This window comes from Capsicum annuum, chromosome 12 (assembly GCF_002878395.1).
Source record: "Capsicum annuum cultivar UCD-10X-F1 chromosome 12, UCD10Xv1.1, whole genome shotgun sequence".
Lineage (NCBI taxonomy): Eukaryota > Viridiplantae > Streptophyta > Magnoliopsida > Solanales > Solanaceae > Capsicum > Capsicum annuum.
The window spans coordinates 150,739,601-150,763,989 of NC_061122.1; the positions used below are offsets into that span (position 1 = coordinate 150,739,601).

General features: G+C 36.6%; 1 protein-coding gene across 4 annotated transcripts; it reads left to right on the plus strand.

The window, feature by feature from the left end:
* Positions 1-4,084: 4,084 nt before the first annotated feature.
* LOC107850432 lies at positions 4,085-24,389 on the plus strand. Of its 4 annotated transcripts, XR_007047957.1 has the most exons (7): positions 4,091-4,551; positions 5,189-5,363; positions 20,624-20,804; positions 20,883-20,966; positions 21,158-21,265; positions 23,484-23,550; positions 24,013-24,138. XR_007047957.1 is itself a non-coding variant. In XM_047400417.1 (6 exons), the coding sequence occupies exons 1-6, from the start codon at positions 4,350-4,352 to the stop codon at positions 23,458-23,460; spliced, it is 930 nt and encodes a 309-aa protein (XP_047256373.1). In that variant the 5' UTR covers positions 4,085-4,349; the 3' UTR covers positions 23,461-23,477. The 4 variants fall into 4 exon arrangements, 3 of the variants coding, with proteins under 3 accessions (XP_047256373.1, XP_047256375.1, XP_047256374.1); XM_047400417.1 differs by lacking the exons at positions 23,484-23,550; positions 24,013-24,138 and adding an exon at positions 23,281-23,477 and having other exon boundaries at positions 4,085-4,551; XM_047400419.1 differs by lacking the exon at positions 23,484-23,550 and having other exon boundaries at positions 23,997-24,389.

A 24,389-nucleotide genomic window follows, 5' to 3' on the forward strand; every position in this document is an offset into this window, starting at 1 on the left:
AGTTCTTGATTCATATAGGAAATCCAAATGAAAGGTGTAAATAAAAGAAAATTTCAATATTACTCTTGAACATTGAACAATTAAGTCAATTTGAAAGATAAAAAATGTATTAACAATTCACTTATTAATGAATATGAAATAGAGACAACAGTAAATTTGATACTCCAAAGAAGTGAACAGCCCTTCCAATAACAAAATGTGATCATAATGAGAGGCATGTCTTACATCCCACCGCACAAGAGGCACATAAAATATTTTATATCACTAAAATCAACTTTGACACTGTAATATCTGATGCCTGCCTTAAAAAAAATCTAAATTTCAAGACAAAAGAAAATTATTTGCGCGGGATCCTTTATGCTCATGCTGCAGTGAGGAAATGATTCCCAGTTGGCTTGACTCATTATTCTCAATTTTCATCACTTGTGAAGTTAGAACATATTTCAGTGAAGAGAAGATCAGGCAAAAAAATCTCTTTCTTTGGTCTAATGCAAGGTAATTCTTTAAGGATGTATTTGGTACGGAGAAAAATATTTTTTTTTTAAATAAGTGAGTTTTTTACTTACTTATTTTCTCATGTTTCTCGTCTTTGATATGATAGGTAAGAAAAAATGTTACCCCAGAGTATTTATATATTATCTACTAAAATATTCTAGAGTGGGATATGGTGGGGAGTGAGGTGGCAGGGGTTGGATTGGTCAAAGGGAGGGGAGTGAGGGTGATGGCTGAGTGAAGAAGAGATAATGAACAGGTAATGCCATTTATATAACTTGTTTTGCCTACTTTGATTAAGTAAGTCATTTTTTTCATTTTTAAGCAACTTGTTTTAGAGAAAATATTTTGACTAACCAAACATTGAAAAATTGAAATACATTTTATAATAATATGTTAAGCTTTAAGAATTTTATCATTTAAATCAACGTTCTTGTAGTTTTAAAAAAACACTTTTACAAGAATATTTTTATTTTTTTCTTGTCTCATTATTCTATCCCGTGGTATTTTAAACTTTCATAGGGGGTTATTTATCAAAAAACTCGATCGACTTTCTTTTATTCTTCTCGAACCCCAATTCTCATGTTTCAAGAAAGATCAAAAAGTAGGATTCTTAATTTCAAGGATTTTTCCTAAATTCTTCTTTAGGATATTTAATGCTATCTGTAAGTCTGATAAAGCTTTTTAATTTTTGTTTCCTTGTGCTATCTTAAGTTCTTCATAATAAACTAGAGTTAAACATAAAATCTTTGGGAATTAAGATAATTCAAATTCATGGGTAACCTTTATCTTCAAGAAATTATGTATTAAAATACTTAAATTATATTTTGAATTAATTCATAAACCTTACAAGATATGGTAAAGATGCATCATATGTTAGTTTCGTTTCTTTCAGTGTAATTTAAATATGATTATTTTCAAATAAATATTTTTGAATCACTTCTTAATATTTCATGAAGCGTGTTAAGACATGTATAGCTCTATCAACCTCCATGATAATGCTTATTAATGAATAGATAGATTTGTAAATTTTGGTATGAGGATACCAGCTTTGCATACATACTTCATGTTTAATGGATGATTGATGAAACTATGATGAAATTTTGTTTTAAAGATGATAGATGAGATGAACATGAATAAAACATGAACTTAAGCAGAATAAGATAGCTAATCGAGAGGGTGTGAGCTTGAATTGACTCATTGTCCAAAATCACATTTTGCCGACGTTGAGATGGTTCATTTCGTAAATTTAAGAAATCATAGATATTTCCTCAATGAGGATTTAGGCATGCCCAGATGTTGTTTAAACAGTTAGATCTTGATTCATTCTACAACTATGAATTTGAGTTTATCTGATCAGATAATGATTGGACCCACTTATCTCATAGTGTAATATATATTAATGAGTCCTTTTTTCTTTTGATATTTTATGTCCTCTTATTCATTACTGTTTCAATTTCATAAATATCTTCTATGTTATGTTCCCCTTTTCAGTTTTATATATTAATACATTCATACATTAATCGTCTGTCATCTCATGATGTAGGTTTTGAGACATACATTTTGATTCTGTGCAGTGCTAGGACGTGATATATTAATTATTGGTGAGCACTTTATTTTTTAAAAAGCTTAATCCATTTGATATTTTAACTTGTCAAAGTTTTATGGTATAGTTGGGGTCTTGTTCCCACATAGTTATTAACTTATGTTATGTAGAGGTTTCGTAATTCAATATTGATGTCCTTTCAGATATTTTGAATTTTGTTCAATTATTTTGAAATTCTTCCACATTTATACTTTAATGACTTAAGCATTTATAAAATGAATTTTGCTTCCGCAATTTTCTTTATGATCTTTATGGATGTTTCACACCATTTTAAATGAATGCCCGTGATGTAAGCCAAGTAATTCTCTTGGGTCAATAATGGTCAAGGTATCGACTATGTCCAGAGTTTAGTCTCTGATCGTGACAAAAGTTATATTGTCTTAAAGTACAATGGTTAAAGAATTTTAAAAAGCTTACAATATGCTTAGTTTAATGTTGATAATCAAATATTTTAATATGGTATTTTATACACTATAATATATATGTAATTTTTACAAAGAGTGTATCACTGTAATAATTATTGTTGCTGTTACAGGTAGAATATCGTTATACGAAAGTAAAATATAACAGGAAAAAATACTTTTGAAGAAAATTAATCCGCTACAATAAAATGTGATTATAACGAGGAGTATAGAGAGATGTGACAATCTATGCATTTATAACATTCTATAATTTATATAGCCTTTTGCAAGTAGTACGCCCTTCGTCTCATTTTAGTAGAACACACTTTATTTTATACGGAAATTAAAAAATTATAAATTAAATGCTAAAATTTATTATTTTATTTTTTGCTCATATTAATGATATTCATTGGCCATAAAAATAGATATTGAAACTGTAATTGTTCACATTTAATGTATATTATTAATTATAGAAGTAAAATGAAGTTAATTAATTCTATCATGTTAATAAGTGATCAACTAATATGAAATATTTATTTTTAGCAAGATGATTAGTGACCAACACATTTAGTAGGCGTTAGGCCATGAAAACTAAAAAAAATTGAAGTTGGAGTTGAAGTTGTGTTTGATCATGTCTTTTTGATTTCTTTTTTTTAAACTTTTGAAAAATCTTTTTTAAATATAATTTTATTCCCTAAAATTTTAAAAAATATCTAAATCACTCAACTAACTAATTTACCTAAACATATAATCAAATGTGATTCTTTAGTTCTTCCTTATGTTTCTTTGTTATTTCATATATGATTAAGAAAAAGTAAATAAATGAACTTACAAGCAACTTTTACGTTATGAATGATTCACATTAAAATGGAAGAACTGTATAGTATAAAGGAAATTTCTAAAACTATTATACAAGACGTTTATACTTTTTTTTAGTGAAAAGACGGTGCTTATTGGAGATGCATGACATCTAATGACACCCAATATGTGTCAAAGGTATTTGTTGCGCATTAGGATTCAATAATTTTGACAGAAAAATTAGCAAAAATAATGAAGTTCAAGCATATTTATGTAGAAGATGCATTCAAAGCACATGAAAGTGAAAGATGGAATCGCGTTTTTTTATTAACAGTAATAACAAATTGCGTGAGAGTTTTTTGTCCAAGCATATTTTAGTTGAGAGGAATTTTTATAAAAATTAAAATTTTTTGGGCAATATCTAATAATAACAAAAACTAAAACTAGAATTAAAGAAAAGTAAAAATAATAAAAACTTATTTTTATTTTTTTAAAAATAAATTAAAATTATTTTTGAAATTTTTATGGCCAAACATCTAAAATTTCATAAATTGAAATAATTTTCTGGAAAGAAGGAAATTTTTTTTATGGCCGATCAGTCTCGCATAAGAAGTGGGGACTCTTTGTTAAATAGACCTTTTAAATCTATTTTTTTAACTAAATGGATCATAATTTTTTTTTTATTTAGGAAAATGACCCATTTCCAAGATAAATCTATTATATAAATAGATTGATTGTCAATTTCACACATTTATTATCTGTTTCAAAGATATATATACAAATTAATCATTAATTCGATAGATCTATGATCGTCCAACAGATATATTTTTATTATCTGTCCAATAAATGAGAAATTAAAAGCAGATTATTCTGCTAATTAAAAATTTGGAGAGGATACACTATTTTGGTAATTGGAAACTTGAGCAGACAAATTCTCTAAGAAGTGAACAGTCCACCGAGCATCAGCAAGTGATCATGTCTTACATTCCACCTCACAAGAGGCACACAAAAATTCGCAGTCGCCGAAACCAACTCCGGCACCGAAATCCCTGATGCCTGCCTGCAGAAAGAACCTGAATTTCAAGAGAAAGGAAAAGTATTTAGGCGGGATCATTTATGCTCATGGTGCAGTTAGGAAATGGTTCCCTGTTGGCTTGACTGATGATTCTCAGTTTTCATCTCTTGTGAAGCTAGAACCTGTTCCAGTGGAGCAAAGATCAGGCGAAAAACCTCTTTCTTTGGTTCTAATGGAAGGTACTACTTTAACGGTGTGTTTGGTACGGAGGAAAATGTTTTTTTTTTTCGAAAACAAGTGGGCTTCTTACTTATTTTCTCATGTTTGACATGATAGCTAAGAAAAAATATTATCTCAAGAATATTTATATGTCATATAGCAAAATATTATAGGGGTGGGATGTGGTGGGGAGTGGTGTGGCAGGGGTTGGGATGGTCAAGGGTAGGGGAGTGAGGGTGTAGGCTGGGTGGAGAAGAGATAATGAGCTTGCAATGTCAGTTATGCAACTTGTTTTGCCTACTTTGGTTAAATAAGTCATTTTCTTTCATTTTTAAGCAGCTTGTTTCCTAGAGAAAATATTTTAACCTAACATGAAAAATTGGAGAACATTTTCTGGAAAATATGTTAAGCTTTAAAAAATTTGTATGTTAAAATCTCTGCTGTGCGATTAGCACATGTTATGTGTTGTGAAAAGGAATGATCTGAATCTATCATTTGTTGTGTTATACCCACCCTTTTGTTTTCTACTGGATTTTCTATTTTGGTGGATCAGGATTTGAAACAAGGAGGTGTTATTTCTAAAATCCTTTTCTGATTTTCATGGACTACAATTTTGGTTCTATGATCTTTTCCTAAACAATATATACACTTTTTTAGGTTGCAGTGAAGGAAGAAAGGAGCTTATGGATGAGCCATGGCTTTTGGTGGTTAAAAGTGTTATGAAGGACTTAGTTTTGTCATTTCAACATGTGAAGTGTGAAATGAAGGAATCTAATATGGGAGTATTAAAGCCGACTCTTGTTGCTCGTTTTGGAAGAATTCTCTTTTATGGGTTAGTATTGATCATTTCTCACATCAAGCTTATGATATTAGGAAAGGTTTGTCTTTTCTACCCTGGTAAAAACTAATTCCATGTGTCCTTTTAATTTGAAACATATAGCGGCCATTTAACAACTGAAACACCCCTGGAAACAATAAGGTGGCCGTTCTCTTTTGTACCCCGTATCATTCATCCCTTTTGGCTTGTGAATAATAGCAAATACACATGATGAAAGTTGGCAAGTGCTTAATCATGAACACCTGTGGGAATTAAGAATATAGGAGTCAAGTAGAATGAATACAGTGCATGATTGAATGTTCCCCGCTTTCCCTCAATTTACTGGATTTCCCCAAAGGAACATGGCCGAAAGTCAAAATAGGGAATTCAACAAAGAGTATAGAGTTAGACTAGCACAATGACAAAAACAACAATAGGTGATCTGTTCTTATCTGCCTGAGCCATAGTGTGCGGAGTTACCCGGTACCTATGTTGGTGCCGAGTGGGTGGTAGCAAGTAGGTTCCTGGTTGCATTGTTGAGGTGCACACAAGCTATCCGGGCACCATCACTTTTTTAAAAATGTTTCCATTAATGTGAATGTTATATTTTCTATATTTGACCACGTAACAATGAGATTCATTAGTTGGGTAATCTCTTCTCAATGTTTGTCATTAAGGAGGTTAGTGAAACCCTATGTCAACGCAATTTTTTTTCGCCTAGCAAACTTATTGGAAGTTGTTTCTTTTATCATTTCGTTTTGCCTTGTAGCCCCTACAAATAGTGCTACATCAAAAGATTATAGAATGACCTTATCGAAACTCAAAAGATCACAAAAGGGCTACTATATTGATGGGCACATTGTGTTTTCTAATTTCTTATAAGATGGCATATAGAATCACACAAAAGAGTGGTATAGAGATTAATCCGAAGATTTTGGCCTCTGAATTAGATTAATTTGCACCTTGGTTTTTCTCGTTCATCAAAGTTGTAGTATTGTAGCCTTCGGTAGTTTTCTGCAAATTCAAGCTACATCAATTGCGAAAACTGTAATGTGTAGCTAGGAGAAAAAGAGGAGTAAGATATTTTCATTATTCAAGTTGGAGTGCAAGTGAAGGCTACCACAGTATATATGGAGTTTACAGCTGCATACAGCAGCATATTAGTTAGTTACAACTAACCGACTCTTATCATCATTATCTACTAAGCATTTCCTGACAAACTTAACCAACTCCAATACTCCCTCTCAAGCTGGAGGCTGCAGCAAGTTAAGCACTCCAAGCTTATTTAACAAATACACATGTTGACTTCTACCAAGACCTTTTGTTAGTATATCTGCTTCTTGATCTTTGGTTCCAATGTGGTGAGTTTGTACCATTCCTTCTCTGATTTTGTCTCTCACAAAATGGAAATCAATAAATCAATCTCTATATGCTTGGGGCCGTCATGGAAGATTGGATTGGCTGCAATTGTAGGGCTGCCTTACTATCACAATATACATCAACTGGAGATTTCACATCAACTCCTAACTCATTGAACAATCCTAACAACCAAACAATTTCAGTGTGGCCAAACTTCTATATTCTGCTTCAGCAGAGCTCCCTGAGACAGTATTTTGTTTCTTAGACTTCCATGATATCAAGGATCTACCAAACTTGATGATAAAACCTGATATAGATCTCCTAGTGTTAGGACATGCAACTCAATCTGCATCACAAAAACAACAATAGGAATCAGCAATGTCACTACTCATCATGATTCCCAATCCTGGTTCCTGCATCAAATACTTGACTACCCTTATTGCAGCATCCCAGTGTGACCTCTTAGGCATCTGCATGAACTGTCTAAGGTTCTGCACAACAAAGCTGATATCAAGCCTAGTTATTGTTAAGTACAACAACTTTCCAATTAATTTCTGATAGCCTATTACATCTTCCAAAAGTGTATCACTGTTTTCTCCTGTGCATTCATCATGTGCTGTTGAAGTAAATTTTTGATTCACATCTATGGGAGTACTCACTGTTTTAGCTCCTCCTAACCCCAAGTCAGATATTATTTCAAGAACATACTTCCTTTTGATTCAGCAAAATCCCTTTCTTGGACCTCAGAATTTCGATGCCAACAAAAATTGTAATTCTCCCAACTCGTTGACCCTGAACTTCGTATGTATTACCTGCTTTGTTTCTTCGATGAATTCCTTATTGCTCCCTGTAATCAGCATGTCATCTACATACACTAGGATTATCACAATGTCATTGTTTTTTCTTTCTGTGCACATAGAATAGTCATATTTACTCTGTCAATACCCTGCTTCTATCAGTACTTGTGTCAACTTGATGTTCCATTGTCTTGATGCTTGCTTCAAGCCATATAAAGACTTGTTCAACTTGCAAAGTTTGATCTCCCCCTGCCATTCCTCGAGGAAGTGTCGTGTACACTTTTCATCCAAGATTATCACAAAGTCATTGTTTTTTCTTTTTGTGAACATAGAATAGTCATATTTACTCTGGCAACCCTGCTTCTATCGGTGCTTCTGTCAACACGATGTTCCATTGTCTTGATGCTTGCTTCAAGCCATATAAATACTTGTTCAGCTTGCAAAGTTTGATCTTCCCCTGCCTTCCAAAACCCTGAGGAAGTGTCGTATACACTTCTTCATCCAAGTCACCTTGCAAGAAGGCATTATAGGCATCTATTTGGCATAACTCCCATCCTTTAGAGGCTGCTAGAGAAATAATTGATCTAACTGTCACCATTTTTGTCACTGGAGAGAGTCTCATGGTAGTCAAGTCCCTCCTTTTGGCTATATCCTTTGGCAACCAATCTAGTTTTGTACCTTTCAACCTCTCCGTTAGCTTGGTACTTAATTTTGTATATCCATTTTGAACCAATAGCATTCTTGCCTTTTGGAAGATCAACTATCTCCGAAGTATTGTTATCTTCTAAAGCTCTAATTTCCTGTTTCATTGCTTCTACCCATTTATCATCCCTGGAACTCTCTTGGAAGTTGTGTGGTTCAACCGTTGCCGACAAATTAGCCCATACTTTTCTGCAATTTGCTGATAGAATATGATATGACACATAGTTGGAGTTAGGATAAGATGATTTCTCTCTTTCTTTTGTGGTAACATAATCTTCATGCCACGGTGGTGGCTTGATGATTCGCCCAGATCTTCTTGGAGCTGGATTATTTTTTCCTCAATTCCATCTGCACATGCAGCCTCATGAGCCACATCCTCATGTACTTCAACTAAACATTTGGTGCTGCATGTATATTCTCTGCATTATCTTCTTCTACAATGACATCTTCATGTTCATGTTCAATGGCATTTTATCTTCTTCTATAATGATATATGCATGTTCCTGTAGTTCTGTGCTTGCTGTCTGATTGTCTGCACAACCCGCACAACCTTCTACACTGTCTACTTGATCATCAAGAGGTGTACTCACCCTGGCAAGAGATGGTGTAGAAGATGGAAAACCAACAGAAGAAAAAGGGAACAAATGTTCCTTGAAGACCACATCCCTACTGACAAAAAACCGGTTAGTGGAACAATCAAGCAGTTTGTAGCCTTTTTGATTGGAGGAATAGCCCATCGGGATGGCTCGTTTAGCTCTCACGTCATATTTGTCTGATCTCACTAAATTGGTAGCATAACACAAGCATCTAAAGGCCCTCAAACGAGATAAAGATGGAACCTTCTGATGCATCAACTCATAAGGAGAATGACCTTTCAAAACTTCAGTTGTTAGTCTGTTTAACAAGTACAGTGCACTTTCAACACACTCAGCCCAGTATCTTGCAGGAATACAAGCCTGAAATTTTAAGGCTTCTAGCAACATTCAAGATGTGTCTATGCTTCCTTTGAGGAGTGTAGACACAACTACTTTGATGTACAATGCCGTAACCATCAAGAAGTTCAAGACACTGTTATTAAAGAATTCTGTACCATTGTCTGAGCTAACAGTCTTCACAATAGCCAAAGGACATGTAGAGCAGTCTTGAGTTGCAGTATTCTTCTCATTTTTATGGAAAACTCAAGTTTATGCATGACCTTTTCTGATGGATACCCTAGTCTTTGATGCCACAGCTCAGGACTTGTAGCCTTCTCTGCATTCTCTATATTCTTCAATGCATTATTGATGAAACATTAATCCTTGAATCTAGGGGTGGGGCGGGGGTGGGGCGGGGCAGGTTTTAGGCTATGTGGGCCGGTGCGGGTTTTAGACTATGTGGGTGTGGGGCGGGTTTAAGTAAGTTTTTATTAAAATGGTGTAGGGTGGTGCGGGTTGCGGATATATGCGTGCTTAAACTAAAAAAAAGTTTAAAATTTAGTATTATTCTCATAAATCTATCTAAAATTATATGTATTCTTCACTTAAAATTTTATGATGCTTAAAACATGTATAACACTAAAAAAAAGCAATTTTATAACTTGTTTAATTTCTTAATTCATCTTAATGAAAATTTGATATTTGATCATTACTTGTACACGTGATACTTTTTTGATAATTCCTTAGTGAGAAGTGATATAATAGAAATTGGTTGTTACTATTTCCTAGTATTGAAAATATTATGGTTTTCAGCAGAGTTACAAACTTTTTTAAAAAAAGAAAAATGAAAAAATGTGGGGCGGTGCGGTGCAGGTATGAATGCGGGACGGGTTTATGTGGGTTTAAAGGTGATGCGGGGCGGTTTTAAAATTTTTGGATTTAGAAAAAACCCGCACCGCACCATTGCCATCCCTACTTGAATCCTTTGACACAATGTACAGACTTCCTTGTTCCCTAACAATCCCCCTCACCCTGTCACTATAATGATCCTGAAAGATGCAAAAATCAAGAAAAAATGGGACAGAGCAGGATAGGCCCTTGGTTACTTTGGAGACTGAAATCTAGTTATATTTGAAATCTGGTACATAGAGGACATTATCCACCCTCATATCCTCTAAATGGTCGGCAAATCCTATATGTGTAATGCTAGAAACATCTCTACCTGCTAAATTGTGATCTCTTTGTTCCTTCTTGTCATTCATCAATTGTTGAATAGTCTATACTGTTCGTCTGAGATGCTAGGACCAAATTTACCATACATCTGTTGGAGTTGTCTATATTGTTCATCAGTCGAAAGCAGTTTTGCAGACCTTCTACCTTCATTCATCACATTGTTTACTGCAAAGTTTCTCTTCCTGTCAAATGTGGATTGTAAGGTTTTCTCTCCAAATTCTGATTTGGTTGCCTTTTTTCAGAGTTCACAGTGTCGAATTTCTTCTTATGATCATCATCAGGAACTTTCTTAGAACCATCTGACTGATTTGGATGTCTGATCGACCAATAACAATCCTCATGAACATGACCTCCTTTACCACAGTAATCACATTTGGTAAAAGGTTTTTTTCCTTTATAAGGTTGATTTCAATTGAACTGCATTGCTAAAGGTTCTCCTTTCACTCCCAGAGCTGGAAATGGACATGAACGTCGGCGTGAACCTGTTTCAGGGTCTCTACTTTATGGAAACAATATTATTTCCGGTGCCATTATTCCTACTTCTGCAGCTATAGGTTTACATTTTTACCCAATTTGGGAAGAGGCATCCATCCTCACTCAGCATGGCATAAGCTTGATTCAAAGAAGGTTCAACCGTCTTCAACAACAACTGCCTTCAAACTTGTTCGTACGACTCATTCAATCCACTAAGGAACTGCAACAATCGCTGTCTCTGCAAATGTTCAATTTACTGCTTTGACTTAACACAGTCACAGCCTGGTGTAGGAACCACATTGTCATATTCAGCCCAAAGCTCCCTCAAACTAGTGAAATATACTGCTACGGAATCCGTGCCCTATGAAATTGTAGCTATTTCTCGATGTAACTGGAAGATGCGAACTGTTATGTGTCTAACCCATTGTAATACAATAGTGGGAATGTGTGGAGATATAAAAGCACAATCAGCTAAGCAGTTAGTTTTTAAAAGTTAGTTAGGCGCATGGTCCCACGCGCCTTCCATAGAACGGTTGTAACTTACTTTCCCTCCCCAATTCCCTGTTTCTGTTTTGCTTATTACTTGTGTTGGGAATTCAGTTGTAATCAGTTTTGATAATAGAATTACAGAAATTCTCAATCTACTCTTTAATCTCTCCATTTTTCCCAATCCGTATTAGCAAGAGTGAGTGATCTGTTCAAGGGAAATTCAGCTATTTTCCCTTTAGGAACACTCAATTTCGTAAGAATTACCCTCTATATCCAGGGGGTTATATCATTGGTATCAGAGCCAATACATCCTTGGATCAACTGCAATGGGAGATCACAACACTCGTATGTAGGAGCTACGCAAAGAGGTCGATAACCTAAAGGGTTCCATGGATACTGTGGTAAATTCTGTGTCGGATTTAAGGCAGCTGGTGGATGCAAAAGTCGCACAAGCAGTTGATGAAATAAAAAAGATGTTGATGAGCAATGGTGCTTGTAATGGAGCTGCAAGAGGAGAAGGACAACCTGCTGCAGCGGCACATGATGGAGCTTCAATGGCTAATCCTCCCAGACATGAGGATTATCGGCTACCCACTCGGAGCTATCAGGTAGAATTTCCTAAATTTAATGGTGAGGGATTAAAAGACTGGTTGTACAAATGTGAGCAATTCTTTGAGGTGGATGAAACACCTGAAGGTTCTAAAGTGAAATTGGCTTCCTGTAAATTTAAAGCCTTGCAGTGGTACCAATCTTTTATGAAGCAAAGATTGTCCAGAGATTGGGTTAGGTGGAGTGAATATGTAGGTTGCTTGTATGCTAGATTTGGATCTGAACTTTTTGATGATCCTATGGGAGATCTTAAGGACTTGAGACAGACTGGTTTTGTTCAAGAATATATGGATCTTTTTGATGAAGTGCTCACTAGGGTTGATCTTCCTGAACATTATGTGGTTAGTTGTTTCATTAGGGGGTTGAAACCTGAAATTGGCTTGCTAGTGAAAATGTTGAATCCCAGAACTTTAGCTAAGGCCATAAGTTATCCAAGAACAAACACTTGAAGTGCAGAGACATGTTTTTTCACATTATCCTATCCTAGCTACTCCAAGAAACCCTCCTAAATTTCCTAATTCTGTAGCATCTTCTTCCTCTTATTCTAAACAAAATTTTCCCTCCAAGCAAGCTATTTCTGCTGCTGGAAGTTCTAAACCAGGTTACAAACCTCCTAGACTGCTAAGTCCTGCAGAAATGGATGAAAGGAGTAAAGGGTTGTGTTTTAATTGTGATGAAAAGTATAGTTTTAGACATGTGTGTAAAAAGAAGAGGCAACTATTTTGTTTGGAAGTTGATGAACAGGATATGCCAATAGAAGTGGAAGAAAATGAGTCTAAGTTGATTGATCCTACGGAATTGTTGACAATCATGGCCCAAGGTTTAGAGACTGACTCTGAGTGGGCAATCCTACCAAGGTCTCAATGCATGTCATGTGTGGAGTTCAAGATTTCAGGACTATGAGGGTGACTATATCTATCAAAGGAAAGGCTGTTCAAGTTCTCATTGATACTGGCAGCACCCATAATTTCTTGGACCTCAATAGAACCGAGAAATTAGGATGTGCCTTAACTGCAATCACCCCCTTTAATGTGTTAGTGGCAGCTGGTAATAAGGTGCAAAGTCATTATATTTGCAAGAAGATAGAATGGAAGATGCAAGGTGTGAGTTTCAGTTCTGATATGTTGATATTACTAATTGGAGGGTGTGGAATGGTGCTGGGAATACAATGGCTCATTACTCTTGGTGATATAATGTGGAATTTTAAACAACTTAAGATAGAGTTCAATGTTCAAGGCAAGAAGGTATCACTCAGAGGTGTTCAACCTCCAGCTGTCAAAATGATATCTTCTGGAAGAATGGATAAGCTATTGGCGCAACCAGTTGAATTGTGCATGATGTCCTTAGGACTTTTCTTGCAAGAGGAGGGTATATTGGAGGCTAGTTTGTACTCATTGGAAGGGTGGGTTACTGAAAACCTGCAATCCTTAGAGCTGCAGATGGTTTTGGACAAGTATGAGAAGCTGTTTGAATCTCCTACAGAGTTACCTCCTTCTAGGAGTCATGAACATTAAATCACTCTCCATGAAGGCACTTCCCCTGTGAACATCAGACCCTACAGGTATCCTGCAGTCCAAAAAGATGAGATAGAAAGGATAGTGGATGAAATGCTCACTTCTGGTATTATTTGAGACAGTAATAGCCCCTACTCTCCCCCCATTGTTATGGTGAAGAAGAAAGATTGTTCGTGGAGGCTGTGTGTGGATTACAGGGAACTAAACAGCTGCACAGTGAAAGATAAGTTCCCTATACCAGTTATTGAAGTTACTTGATGAACTTTATGGTGCAAGATATTTTTCTAAATTAGATCTTAGATCAGGCTATCATCAGATCAGGATGTTTGAACCTGACATACCTAAGACTGCCTTTAGGACACATAATGGTCACTATGAGTTTTTAGTAATGCCTTTTGGCTTAACTAATGCCCCTTCCACTTTTCAAAGCCTCATGAACAAGATATTTCATAATCACCTTAGAAAGTTTATCTTAGTCTTCTTTGATGATATACTCATATACAGCCCGACTTGGTCTGAGCATCTGATTCACCTGGAATTAACCTTCAACATATTAAGAGATCAAGTGTTATTTGTGAAGAATAGTAAATGTGATTTTGGAGTCACCAGAATAGAGAATAGATTATCTTGGACATGTGATATCTGCAGAAGGTGTGGCTATGGACAGACTCAAGGTGGAGACTGTTTTGGACTGGCCCCAGCCCAAGAATCTCAAAGGCTTGAGGGGGTTTCTTCTCACTGGATATTATAGACGGTTTATTCAAGGATATGGCTTAATTGCTAGACCTCTACATGATTTGCTGAAGAAAAGTGGTTTTCTCTGGACACAAGAGGCAGCTGCAGCATTTGACAGACTTAAGTTGGCTTTGACTACTGCACCAGTCCTGGCCCTTCCTGATTTTTCTCAGAACTTCACTATAGAAACAGATGCTTCAAGAGAGGGCACTGGTGCTGTTTTGGTACAATATTGCAGACCTATAACTTTTTTCAGCAAGGGATTATCCAATAAAAACTAGGCTCTCTCTGTTTATGAACGGGAGTTACTGGCTCTGGTTTCAGCTGTTCAAAAGTGGAGACCTTATTTACTGGGAAGACATTTCTATATCAGGACAGACCATCACAGTTTAACGTTCTTGTTGGAACAAAGAATTACAACACCTAGTCAACAAAAATGGTTGGTGAAGCTTCTTGGATATGATTACTCCATTTTGTACAAGAAAGGAAAAGAAATTATAGCAGCTGATGCTCTATCTAGGAAGGGAGAATCCATCCAAATGTGCAGTATTTCAGGGTTGCGATCATCATTGCTGGATGAAGTCAAGAGCTCTTGGCTCACTGATCCTCAATTACAATCTCTTATCCAATCTATCCAAGCAGCTAAATGTTCCAAACCTTATTACCAATATACTGCTGGTGTTTTGAGTAGAAAAGGAAAATTGATAGTGGGGGCTGATACTACATTGAGGAAGAAATTAATTGCTTACTTTCATGAGAGCTCACTTGGAGGTCACTCTGGCATCAATGCTACACTATCAGGTTAAGACAGGAATTTTACTGGAAGAAAATGAAGCAAGAAGTTTACACTTTTGTGAAGGAATGTGACACTTGCCAAAGATGTAAGGGTGAGAATGCTGCCTACCCTGGTCTCTTACAGCCTCTTCCCACTCTTGATAAGGTATGGCAAGACCTTTCCATGGATTTCATTGAAGTTTTACCTAAAGTTGCTGGCAAGGAAGCGATATTTGTGGTGGTTGACAGACTTAGCAAGGCTGCTTACTTCCTTCCTTTGAAGCACACTTACTCAGCACTAGATGTGGCTCAATTGTTTATGGATGGTGTGTTCAAATTACATGGAATGCCTAAATCTATTGTGTCAGATAGAGATCCTGTTTTTGTCAGCAAGTTTTGGAAGGAATTGTTTAAACTGCAGAAGGTTTCCTTGCTTACATCCTCAGCATACCATCCACAAACTGATGGCCAAACTGAGGTTGTTAACAGGTGTTTGGAGTCTTATTTGAGGTGTATGACCTTTGACAAACCCAAGGAATGGCCTTATTGGTTGTCACTTGCGGAGTGGTGGTACAACACCTCCTATCATTCCTCTATTCACATGACACCTTATGAGGTGGTTTATGGTCAAAAGCCTCCTCCCTTACTTCCCTACTTACCGTTTGATTCTCAGCTGGACATGGTTGACAGGAGCTTACAGGCTAGGGAAGCCACTATAAGGTGTTTGAAGTTTCACTTGAGCCAAGCTCAAAACAGAATGAAGATGCAGGCTGACAAACGCAGAACTGATAGGTCTTACTCAGTTGGAGATTGGGTTTATGTTAAACTTCAACCTTACAGACAACATTCTTTGAAGGATCACTCTTTTCAAAAGTTATCTGCCAAGTTTTTTAGTCCCTTTTTGATCACTGCTAAAGTTGGTGTTGTGGCCTACACTTTGGATCTACCTGCTGGTTCTAAGATTCATCCTACATTTCACATTTCTCAACTCAAAAGGAAGCTTGGGTCTAAGGTAGCCACTCCTACCTTGCCTGTTGTTCACACTGACTCAGGCCACCTCTTGCTAGTCCCGGAAGCCATTTTGGATAGAAGAGTATATCAGAAGCGAGGGAGAGCTGGAACTCAAGTCTTGGTCAAGTGGTTGAATGCTGCACCAGAAGACAACTCTTGGATGGATCTTGCAGAATTCACTCACCAGTTTCCTCAGTTCAATCCTCGAGGACAAGGATTGTTTTTAAGGGTGGGGTATTGTTATGTGTCTAACCCATTGTAATACAATAGTGGGAATGTGTTGAGATATAAAAGCACAATCAACTAAGCAGTTAGTTATTAAAAGTGGACCACGCGCCTTCCATAAAACGGTTGTAACTAACTTTCCCTCCCCAATTCCCTGTTTCTGTTTTGCTTATTAGTTGTGTTGGGAATTCAGTTGTAATCAGTTTTGATAATAGAATTACAGAAATTCTCTCTCTTCTCTTTCATCTCTCCATTTTTCCCAATCCCTATTAGCAAGAGTGGGTGATCTGTTCAAGGGAAATTCAGCTATTTTCCCTTTAGGAACACTCAATTTCGTAAGAATTACCCCTTATATCTAGGGGGTTATATCACAAACTCTGTTGACCTTATCACACCGTTCCTTCAGGTCCTCCCACATGAGATGCGCACTCGAGTAGTACACAATGCCACTGAGAAGGTTTGCAGAAATCGCATTCATTATCCATGAGAGAACTATTGCATTACAAGTCTCCCAATCCTAATTTAAATCAGCACTAAATTGATCCTTTTTGCAGGAACCTGTGACAAATCCTAATTTCCTCTTCACTTGCAGTGATATAGTCATCGATCTACGCTACAAGCCGTAATTCTCCAATCCATTCAGTTTGATCGGAATCAACACTGATCCAGGTGTGTCAGATGGATCATACAGAGGATGAGTGTTGGTGATTTTAAAAGTAGACATTGGAGTTTGTTGGTTCGTCTGAGTTGCATCTGTTTGTGAGCACAAATCCGATTCCATTTGGAGATTGCAATCTGATACGAGAAAATCCAAGGAACACGAGAAAAAAGGCTCAAAACAGTCCAAACAATATGAAGAACCCGATAGCTCCCCTTGGACAAGTTTTGGCCAACAACAAGGATCACAAGAATGACAAGATTATGAGGTGTTCAACACCTTATTTGTAGCGAACAACCAAACTAACAATGAGATTAACAAGATGACAACACAATAAGAGAATAACAACAACAAACGGAACAAGATACAATAACAAGAACAACCAACGGTTTCACTAGAACAACACAAACTAGTACATGATATGTAAAGATAGGAAGTGAGACATACACTATTACAAGGTTAAGAACCCAAAGATGTATTAAATCTAAGGACCCCTAAGACTTACAATAGCAACACCACACTCTTACGTGACACAAGAGGGATTCCACTGCTCAAGCGCCAACGTTTCCAAGCAATACACAATCACAAGTGAATCCACACTTATTCACGTCCTAGTTTCGGCCTAGAGACCCTCTCTCTCAAGATATGTGTTCTTTCAACAATATTCAATAACTAATGAGCTAAAACCCTAACATGTTCTTTATATAGGCTAATACAAATAATAGATAAAATGACAAAAGTGTCCCTTAGTGTTAAATGGACAAAATGGCGCCCATGGAGTGCAATATAAGGGCGGCTTTGAAGCCCTTTTCACACTTCAACTTGTACACTCCGTAGGTTGCATTTAACACACTAAAAAACGTCCATCTTCGTGATCGTGCCCGTATCATCCTCTCCATCTTGAGAGGAATTTGACCTCAAATTCACGGCACAACTAAACCAAAACAGCCCACAAAATGAGAAGAAACTGAGAACACAACAACTTCAAGTCTCGGCCACATCTTCATTTTGCATCTCGTCTTCCTCTCCATCTTGAGATTTGCCTTCAATTTCATCCGATTCAATTGAGTTTAGCCAAGAAGTTTCACTACAAAACAACAAACGAGTTAGTTGTAAAAGAAAGGTCCTCACACTCTCTCTTTATTTCTTTGTCCTCAGATTTCTTACACTCAATCTCAAAAGTGTTGTATGCTTGCTTGAACTCCATGAGGTGTTGAGATGTGAACCAAATGTTTACAACGACTTCAAAGAATAAGAAAAAAACACACAAGGACGTAAATACGAAGAACGGTTTCAAAACCAACTCACAATTTAGTAAATGTTCACTAGCTTGTAAGTTCGTATTGGAATCAACAAATGAAACTAAAAAACTCAACAAAATGAAACTAAGAGATCAAAATTTGAGCCAAATTTTGTCGTGTGAACAGTAGTTTGATGACGTGTTACCTTCTAATTGGCCCCAGGTCCCACAAGTTTTAATCACCTTCTTGAAATTTTTAATCCTTATAATTTTGGAATGGCAGACAATTAGTATTTGGAGGGAAAGCACAAGTCTTGTAACTCTTTTCAAATTCAACTCAAAAGATGAGATTTGACTTGTACTAACTCCACAAAATAAGGCTCCTTGAAATATGGAAAAGTGGTTGAAAAAGTTGTTGTCAAGTCTATGAGTGATGTGAACTAGTCCTTTCACCAACAACTACTACAACTTGTCTTTCACCTTTTGTAGATTTAAAGTTAACTTTTCTTGTTTTAACAAAAGATGAATGGGTGAAGAATCAACAAGAACACAACAACTTCCAAGAACACCAACAACACAACCAACATCCAACTCCAAATTCCACAACAACAAAGTTAACCATACGGCCAAGGCTTCAACAATTTCAACAACAATTCGATCAAGGCTCAAGTTCACGTCAACAACACTAACAAATATAAGCTCAAATCAAGATCGACTCAAAGGTGTTAGTGAATAAGAACTAACACTAGAAACAACTAAACAAAAACAAAAGGTCTCTTAGATCTAAGACTCAACATTTTCGGCCAAGATGAACAACAACAAGAACAACAATTTTCCTTGGCTAAGAACAACAATAACAACAAGGAACTCTCGGCCAAGAACACAACAACAAGAACACTCTTCTCGGCCAAGATCCAAGCTCAAGAACACTTTTTATTTTTTATTTTTTTCAACTTTCAAGCCCAAGATTGATTTTGTTAGAACAAGATCAAGCCACGCTTTGATACCAAATGATACAAGAAAATCCAAGGAACACGAGAAAAAAGGCTCAAAACAGTCCAAACAATATGAAGAACCCGAGAGCTCCCCTTGGACAAGTTTTGGCCGACAACAGGGATTGCAAGAATGACAAGATTATGAGGTGTTCAACTTATTTGCAGCAAACAACCAAACTAAAAGTGAGATTAACAAGATGACAACACACTAGGAGAACAACAACAACAAACGGAACAAGATACAATAACAAGAACAACCAACGGTTTCACTAGAACAACACAAACTAGTACATGATATGTAAAGATCGGAAGTGAGACATACACTATTACAAGGTTAAGAACCCAAAGATGTATTAAATCTAAGGACCCCTAAGACTTACAATAGCAACACCACACTCTTACGTGACACAAGAGGGATTCCACCGCTCAAGCACCAACATTTCCAAGTAATACACAATCACAAGTGAATCCACACTTGTTCATGTCCTAGTTTCGACCTAGAGACCCTCTCTCTCAAGATATGTGTTCTTTCAACAATATTCAATAACTAATGAGCTAAAAACCTAACATGTTCTTTATATTGGCTAATACAAATAATAGATAAAATGACAAAAGTGCCCCTTAGTGTTAAATGGACAAAATGGCGCCATGGAGTGCAATATAGGGGAGGCTTTGAAGCCCTTTTCACACTTCAACTCGTACACTCCATAGGTTGCATTTAACACACTCAAAAACATCCATCTTCATGATCGTGCCCGTATCACAATCAACGATGCTGCTGTGAATTTAGACGTACGATCCCAGTCACTGTTTGTCGTTACTGCTCTGATACCATGTTGGTTTTCTGCAAATTCTAGCTACATCAATAGCGGAGAGTCGGAGACTTTAATGCATAGCTAAGAGAAAAAGAGGAAGAAGATATTTTCATTATTCTAGTTGGAGTACCAGTGAAGACTACCACAGTATAAATAGAGTTTACAGCTGCATACAGCTCAGCATATTAGTTAGTTACAACTAACCGACTCTTTTCATCTAATCATTTCCTAACAAACTTAACCAACTCCAATACCTTCATGCCCCACCGTATAAATAGAGTTTACAGCTGCATACAGCTCAGCATATTAGTTAGTTACAACTAACCGACTCTTTTCATCTAATCATTTCCTAACAAACTTAACTAACTACAATACCTTCCTGCCCCACCTACTTTATGATCATGTCTCCTAGTTGTAATTACTTCAAGAAAATAATTAATCGACCAGCTATGCATCAATTCCGATCTAGTTGAAGGCATTATATGAATATCAGCTTTATTCAAATCCGTTTTTATAGTACTCAATTTTTTGTCTTAGAAGGCAAATGAAGACTTACATAATAGAAATTCTCTAAATCGCAAACTTATTTTACGTTGACATACAATTCTTAACTTTTCTCCTAGATGTTATAATGTTACTTCTTTTGGGTGTCTGAAGCATTGCTTTGTTGAGTTGATTAAATCCAATGCATGTTTCAACATTTAATCGTCCTCAAATTCTCTGTGATGCAGGATTTCTGCAAATAGTCAAGAATCCCTGAAAAGTAACCTCTTGGGTGAAACTATGTTGAGGCAAATGAAAAAATCTTTCTATACGAATGTTCCTTTTTCATATATGGAATATGTTGGAAACCTTGCAATTGAGAAGCTTGGCTTAGAATATGTGGAGGAGAAGGAATTATACTACGTCAGGGTAATATTTTCATGCTTCAAACAAATGTCTTTCTGTTTATGCATTGGTTGTTTTAGTTCTATCCCTTGTGTTTTGTAGCTTTCAGACAACTTTCGCTCTGATTCAACTGTCTCCTGCAAATGTACGGTGGCGACGGATCAGGAGAAAATTCAGCTCTATAAGGCCAGTTCTCAGTCCCCCTCTTCTTGATGAACTTTAAGATGCCCAATCAACTGTTATTTTTCAACTTTAGCAAAACAACATTAATTGTTGTCATGAACATATTTACCTCGTCCTACCTGTCTTTTCGCATGCCTTACTTCTTGCAGTTTGTCTTTCTTTAACAATCTTTCGACGCTACACATTTCTTTTAGATTGAGGTGAACCAAGTGCGCAACATGGTTGCAGACGTGAACTGTCTTGGCAAAAGTTTAGACTTGAGGTTGATGTTACATACCAAGAAAATCACGACGGCTTTATCTGTAAGTTACTTCCTCCATTACTTCCTCCATTGAGGATCAATTTTTCTGTGTGCCAGACAACAACAACAACAAAAAAAACAAACCCAGTGTATTCCCACCAAGTGGGGTCTGGGGAGGGTAAAATATACGCAGTCCATACCGCTACTTCCGAAGAGGTAGAGAGGCTGTTTCCGATAGACCCCTGGCTCAAGATAATGAATAGTCAACAAGGTCATAGTAATATATGACACGGAATGGGTGGCATAAATGAAATAAGAAATGAGAAATAATAACAGTAGAGCTAAGCGAGCCATGAAAAAAACACAACAACAACAACAACAACCCAGTGTATTCCCACTTAGTGGGGTCTGGGGGGGTAAGATGTACGCAGTCCATACCTCTACCTCTGATGAAGTAGAAAGGCTGTTTCCGAAAGACCCCCGGCTCAAGGCACTGAGCCATGAAAAAAAGCAATACAAAAATTTAAAAAAACAGGAAATAAGAAATAAGCTAAGGGAAAGGAAGAGAAAAGGAGAAAAGGGCGCCCCCTGTGTGTGCCAGAATGAATCAATATATTATTTTGGATTAAGTTCTCCATTTGTTTGTTATTTCTTGCTATTCTTTTACCTTTGTTAAGTCATAGGTCATATTTGAAAACTCCGCTCAATATTTGGATTTATATTTGCTGAACTGGAAACATCTCCATTCAATTAGTCTTGGTGCAAATTTCCTATTTTTTCTAGTTTGGTGGCTTTGGGGGAGGGTTGGATGTTTGAGAGCAGTAAAGTGAATAGCCCTATTGATCTTTAGACTCCAGTGGGGTTAAGATGCTCAAATACAGGTTTGATTTATTCCTCACGTTATTTTTGGAGTCCTCTAGTGGCTGGAATGAGCTAGATGTGAATCATTTCTTCAATGAAACCCAAAAGAGGGGTAGTAGAAGACTCTATTTTCAAAGGCGTGCTTAAAGCGTGCTTTAGCCCTGGATCGAGGATCAAAACGTGTTTAGCATTTCGCGTCACTTAATGTGCGCTTCATTGTCGTGATCAAGGTTCTGAGGCATACTTTTCCTTGCCAGACAATTGTTATTTCACTTTATTGTAATTTTTTTTCAATTGCTTTGTTCATATATTTGTCTTGGACTGAAAATATATATTTGTATTTTTTCTCCCTTTGCACCTTATATCATTGAAGTTCACGCTTTATTTGCACTTAAAGCTCCAATGCACCGTAGAGCTTTTTTGTGCTCTTTGCTTTTGAGAAAAAAAAAAGGAAAAGTAAGATGCGCAGAGTCTACAAGTAGAAATGAAGATATTCTTCATAGGCATTTGGCATTAGGAGGTGGCTTCTTAATGGATTTGATTTTCTTTAGGATCTCAAATTAGCTACCATTATCTTAATTAGATTTTAGGGCTTCCAGAACCCAACCAAAGGTGAAGTTACACACCAAGTAAGCAACGTTCCTTTTTGTGGAAAATGAGGTGTCTTTTGATGTTTCTTCTAGTCTAATGTGTTTTATCTTCTAGAGGGATAATGTTGCTTGCCAGGTTGAATAATTGTCCAGTTATCTAGTCCCAGGGATGATACTTTTGATGTTTACATTGGCAAGTACAGGTACTAACAGTACTCCTGGATTCGAAGTGCATATCACCCTAAATATAAGGAAAAAAAAAATGGATGACAAAGAAGTTTAGTTGGTAGTTATGTAAAGGATTGAAATCTAGGTTCAAGTTTCTGAGGAACATATGCTTTTTGGCTACTGCGTGCCACTTGGGGAAAGCGAAATTCTTTCATAAGATGAGCAGGGTAGCAAGAATCAGAGCACAACAAAACCCATAGACTTCAACAAGAGTATGGTGAAATAACTCCACTCCAGTGAACAATGACCTTTTTTCCTGTGTAACTGGTTTTATATGTACTTCAATTTCCATCTCCTCATCAAAGACTCCTTCACCCTCAACTGAAAGGACACCAGTAGTGCTATCTCTATAGCTTAAAGTGTGTTCTTAGTTAGATTACTCTCTGCGTTTTTCCAGGATGAGGAGATCAATGAAATTAAAAATCTTATTGGCTCCGCCATTTTGGACTCAGAAGTTAAGGGTGGGTTGAGATGGCCCTTTGGCGAGGATTCTTCAGGGAGTCAATACGCTGTTATCGGTGTCTGGCACACAACTGCAAAATCATATGGAAATTCATCAATTAGGTTTAAGCTTTGACATGCAGATCGATTTGATTTCAGATCTTCAACTGGTGAGGTTGCACAGGAAACTAGCCTGAAAATGCCTGGGATTGTATCCCAATTGTGGGTGGGTTTTCTTTTCCTTATGATAAGCAATTAGGTGTATTTCTGTTGGTAATACATCAGACGCGTGCTTGCATTTGGTACGGATACACCAAATCATATCATAATATTCTTACAAATAAGATTTGAATACTGTATCCTGTACCCACTTAATGATTACATGCGCCAGATTGGGCAAAATATCATCCAGAGCAGCTGGAGCAACAAAATTTTATCACTGATTCCAATCTAGTTCATTTCTGCCAGAAATTATCCTACTTTTTTTTATGTATTCAAAGAATTTACATAGAAAAGTTAGTTGAGATTTACATTAGCGAATGGTTACATAACTGGCATGTGCCAAGGAAATACAAACAAAGCCATGCAGCGTCTCTTCATTGTGGAATTGATAAGCCTTTCTGTTTCTTTTCTGTTTTGCCCCTTCACTACTGAAATAATTAATTTGATTAGATTTTCTGGAATGCAGAAGCAAACGACTGACGAAAACCTGGTGCTTAAAATGCTTGAAGACAACTTGAGGTTAATCTGGGATTACTGTTTGTCTGATGGTTCTTCAAGCTGACCTTGTTTTGTGGTCCTTCACTTTCTTTTTTTAAAATATCTGCACAAAATGCTAGTCTCACAAGCTATGTTTGGTTGGTGAAGAAAGTTGACCTTTTGTATCTCGCATTGCTGAATGTATAGATGTAGATTGCTGAATTGTTATACCCAAAACTTCTGGAATGCTTTTTGCACTATGTAGTTTGTGTGTGGAATGAAATGAACCAAGGCCTCTGATGTTAGCTGCTTCAGTAAGGAACAATAGATGAGATTGTAATGGTAATGGATCAAACTTCTTATTTA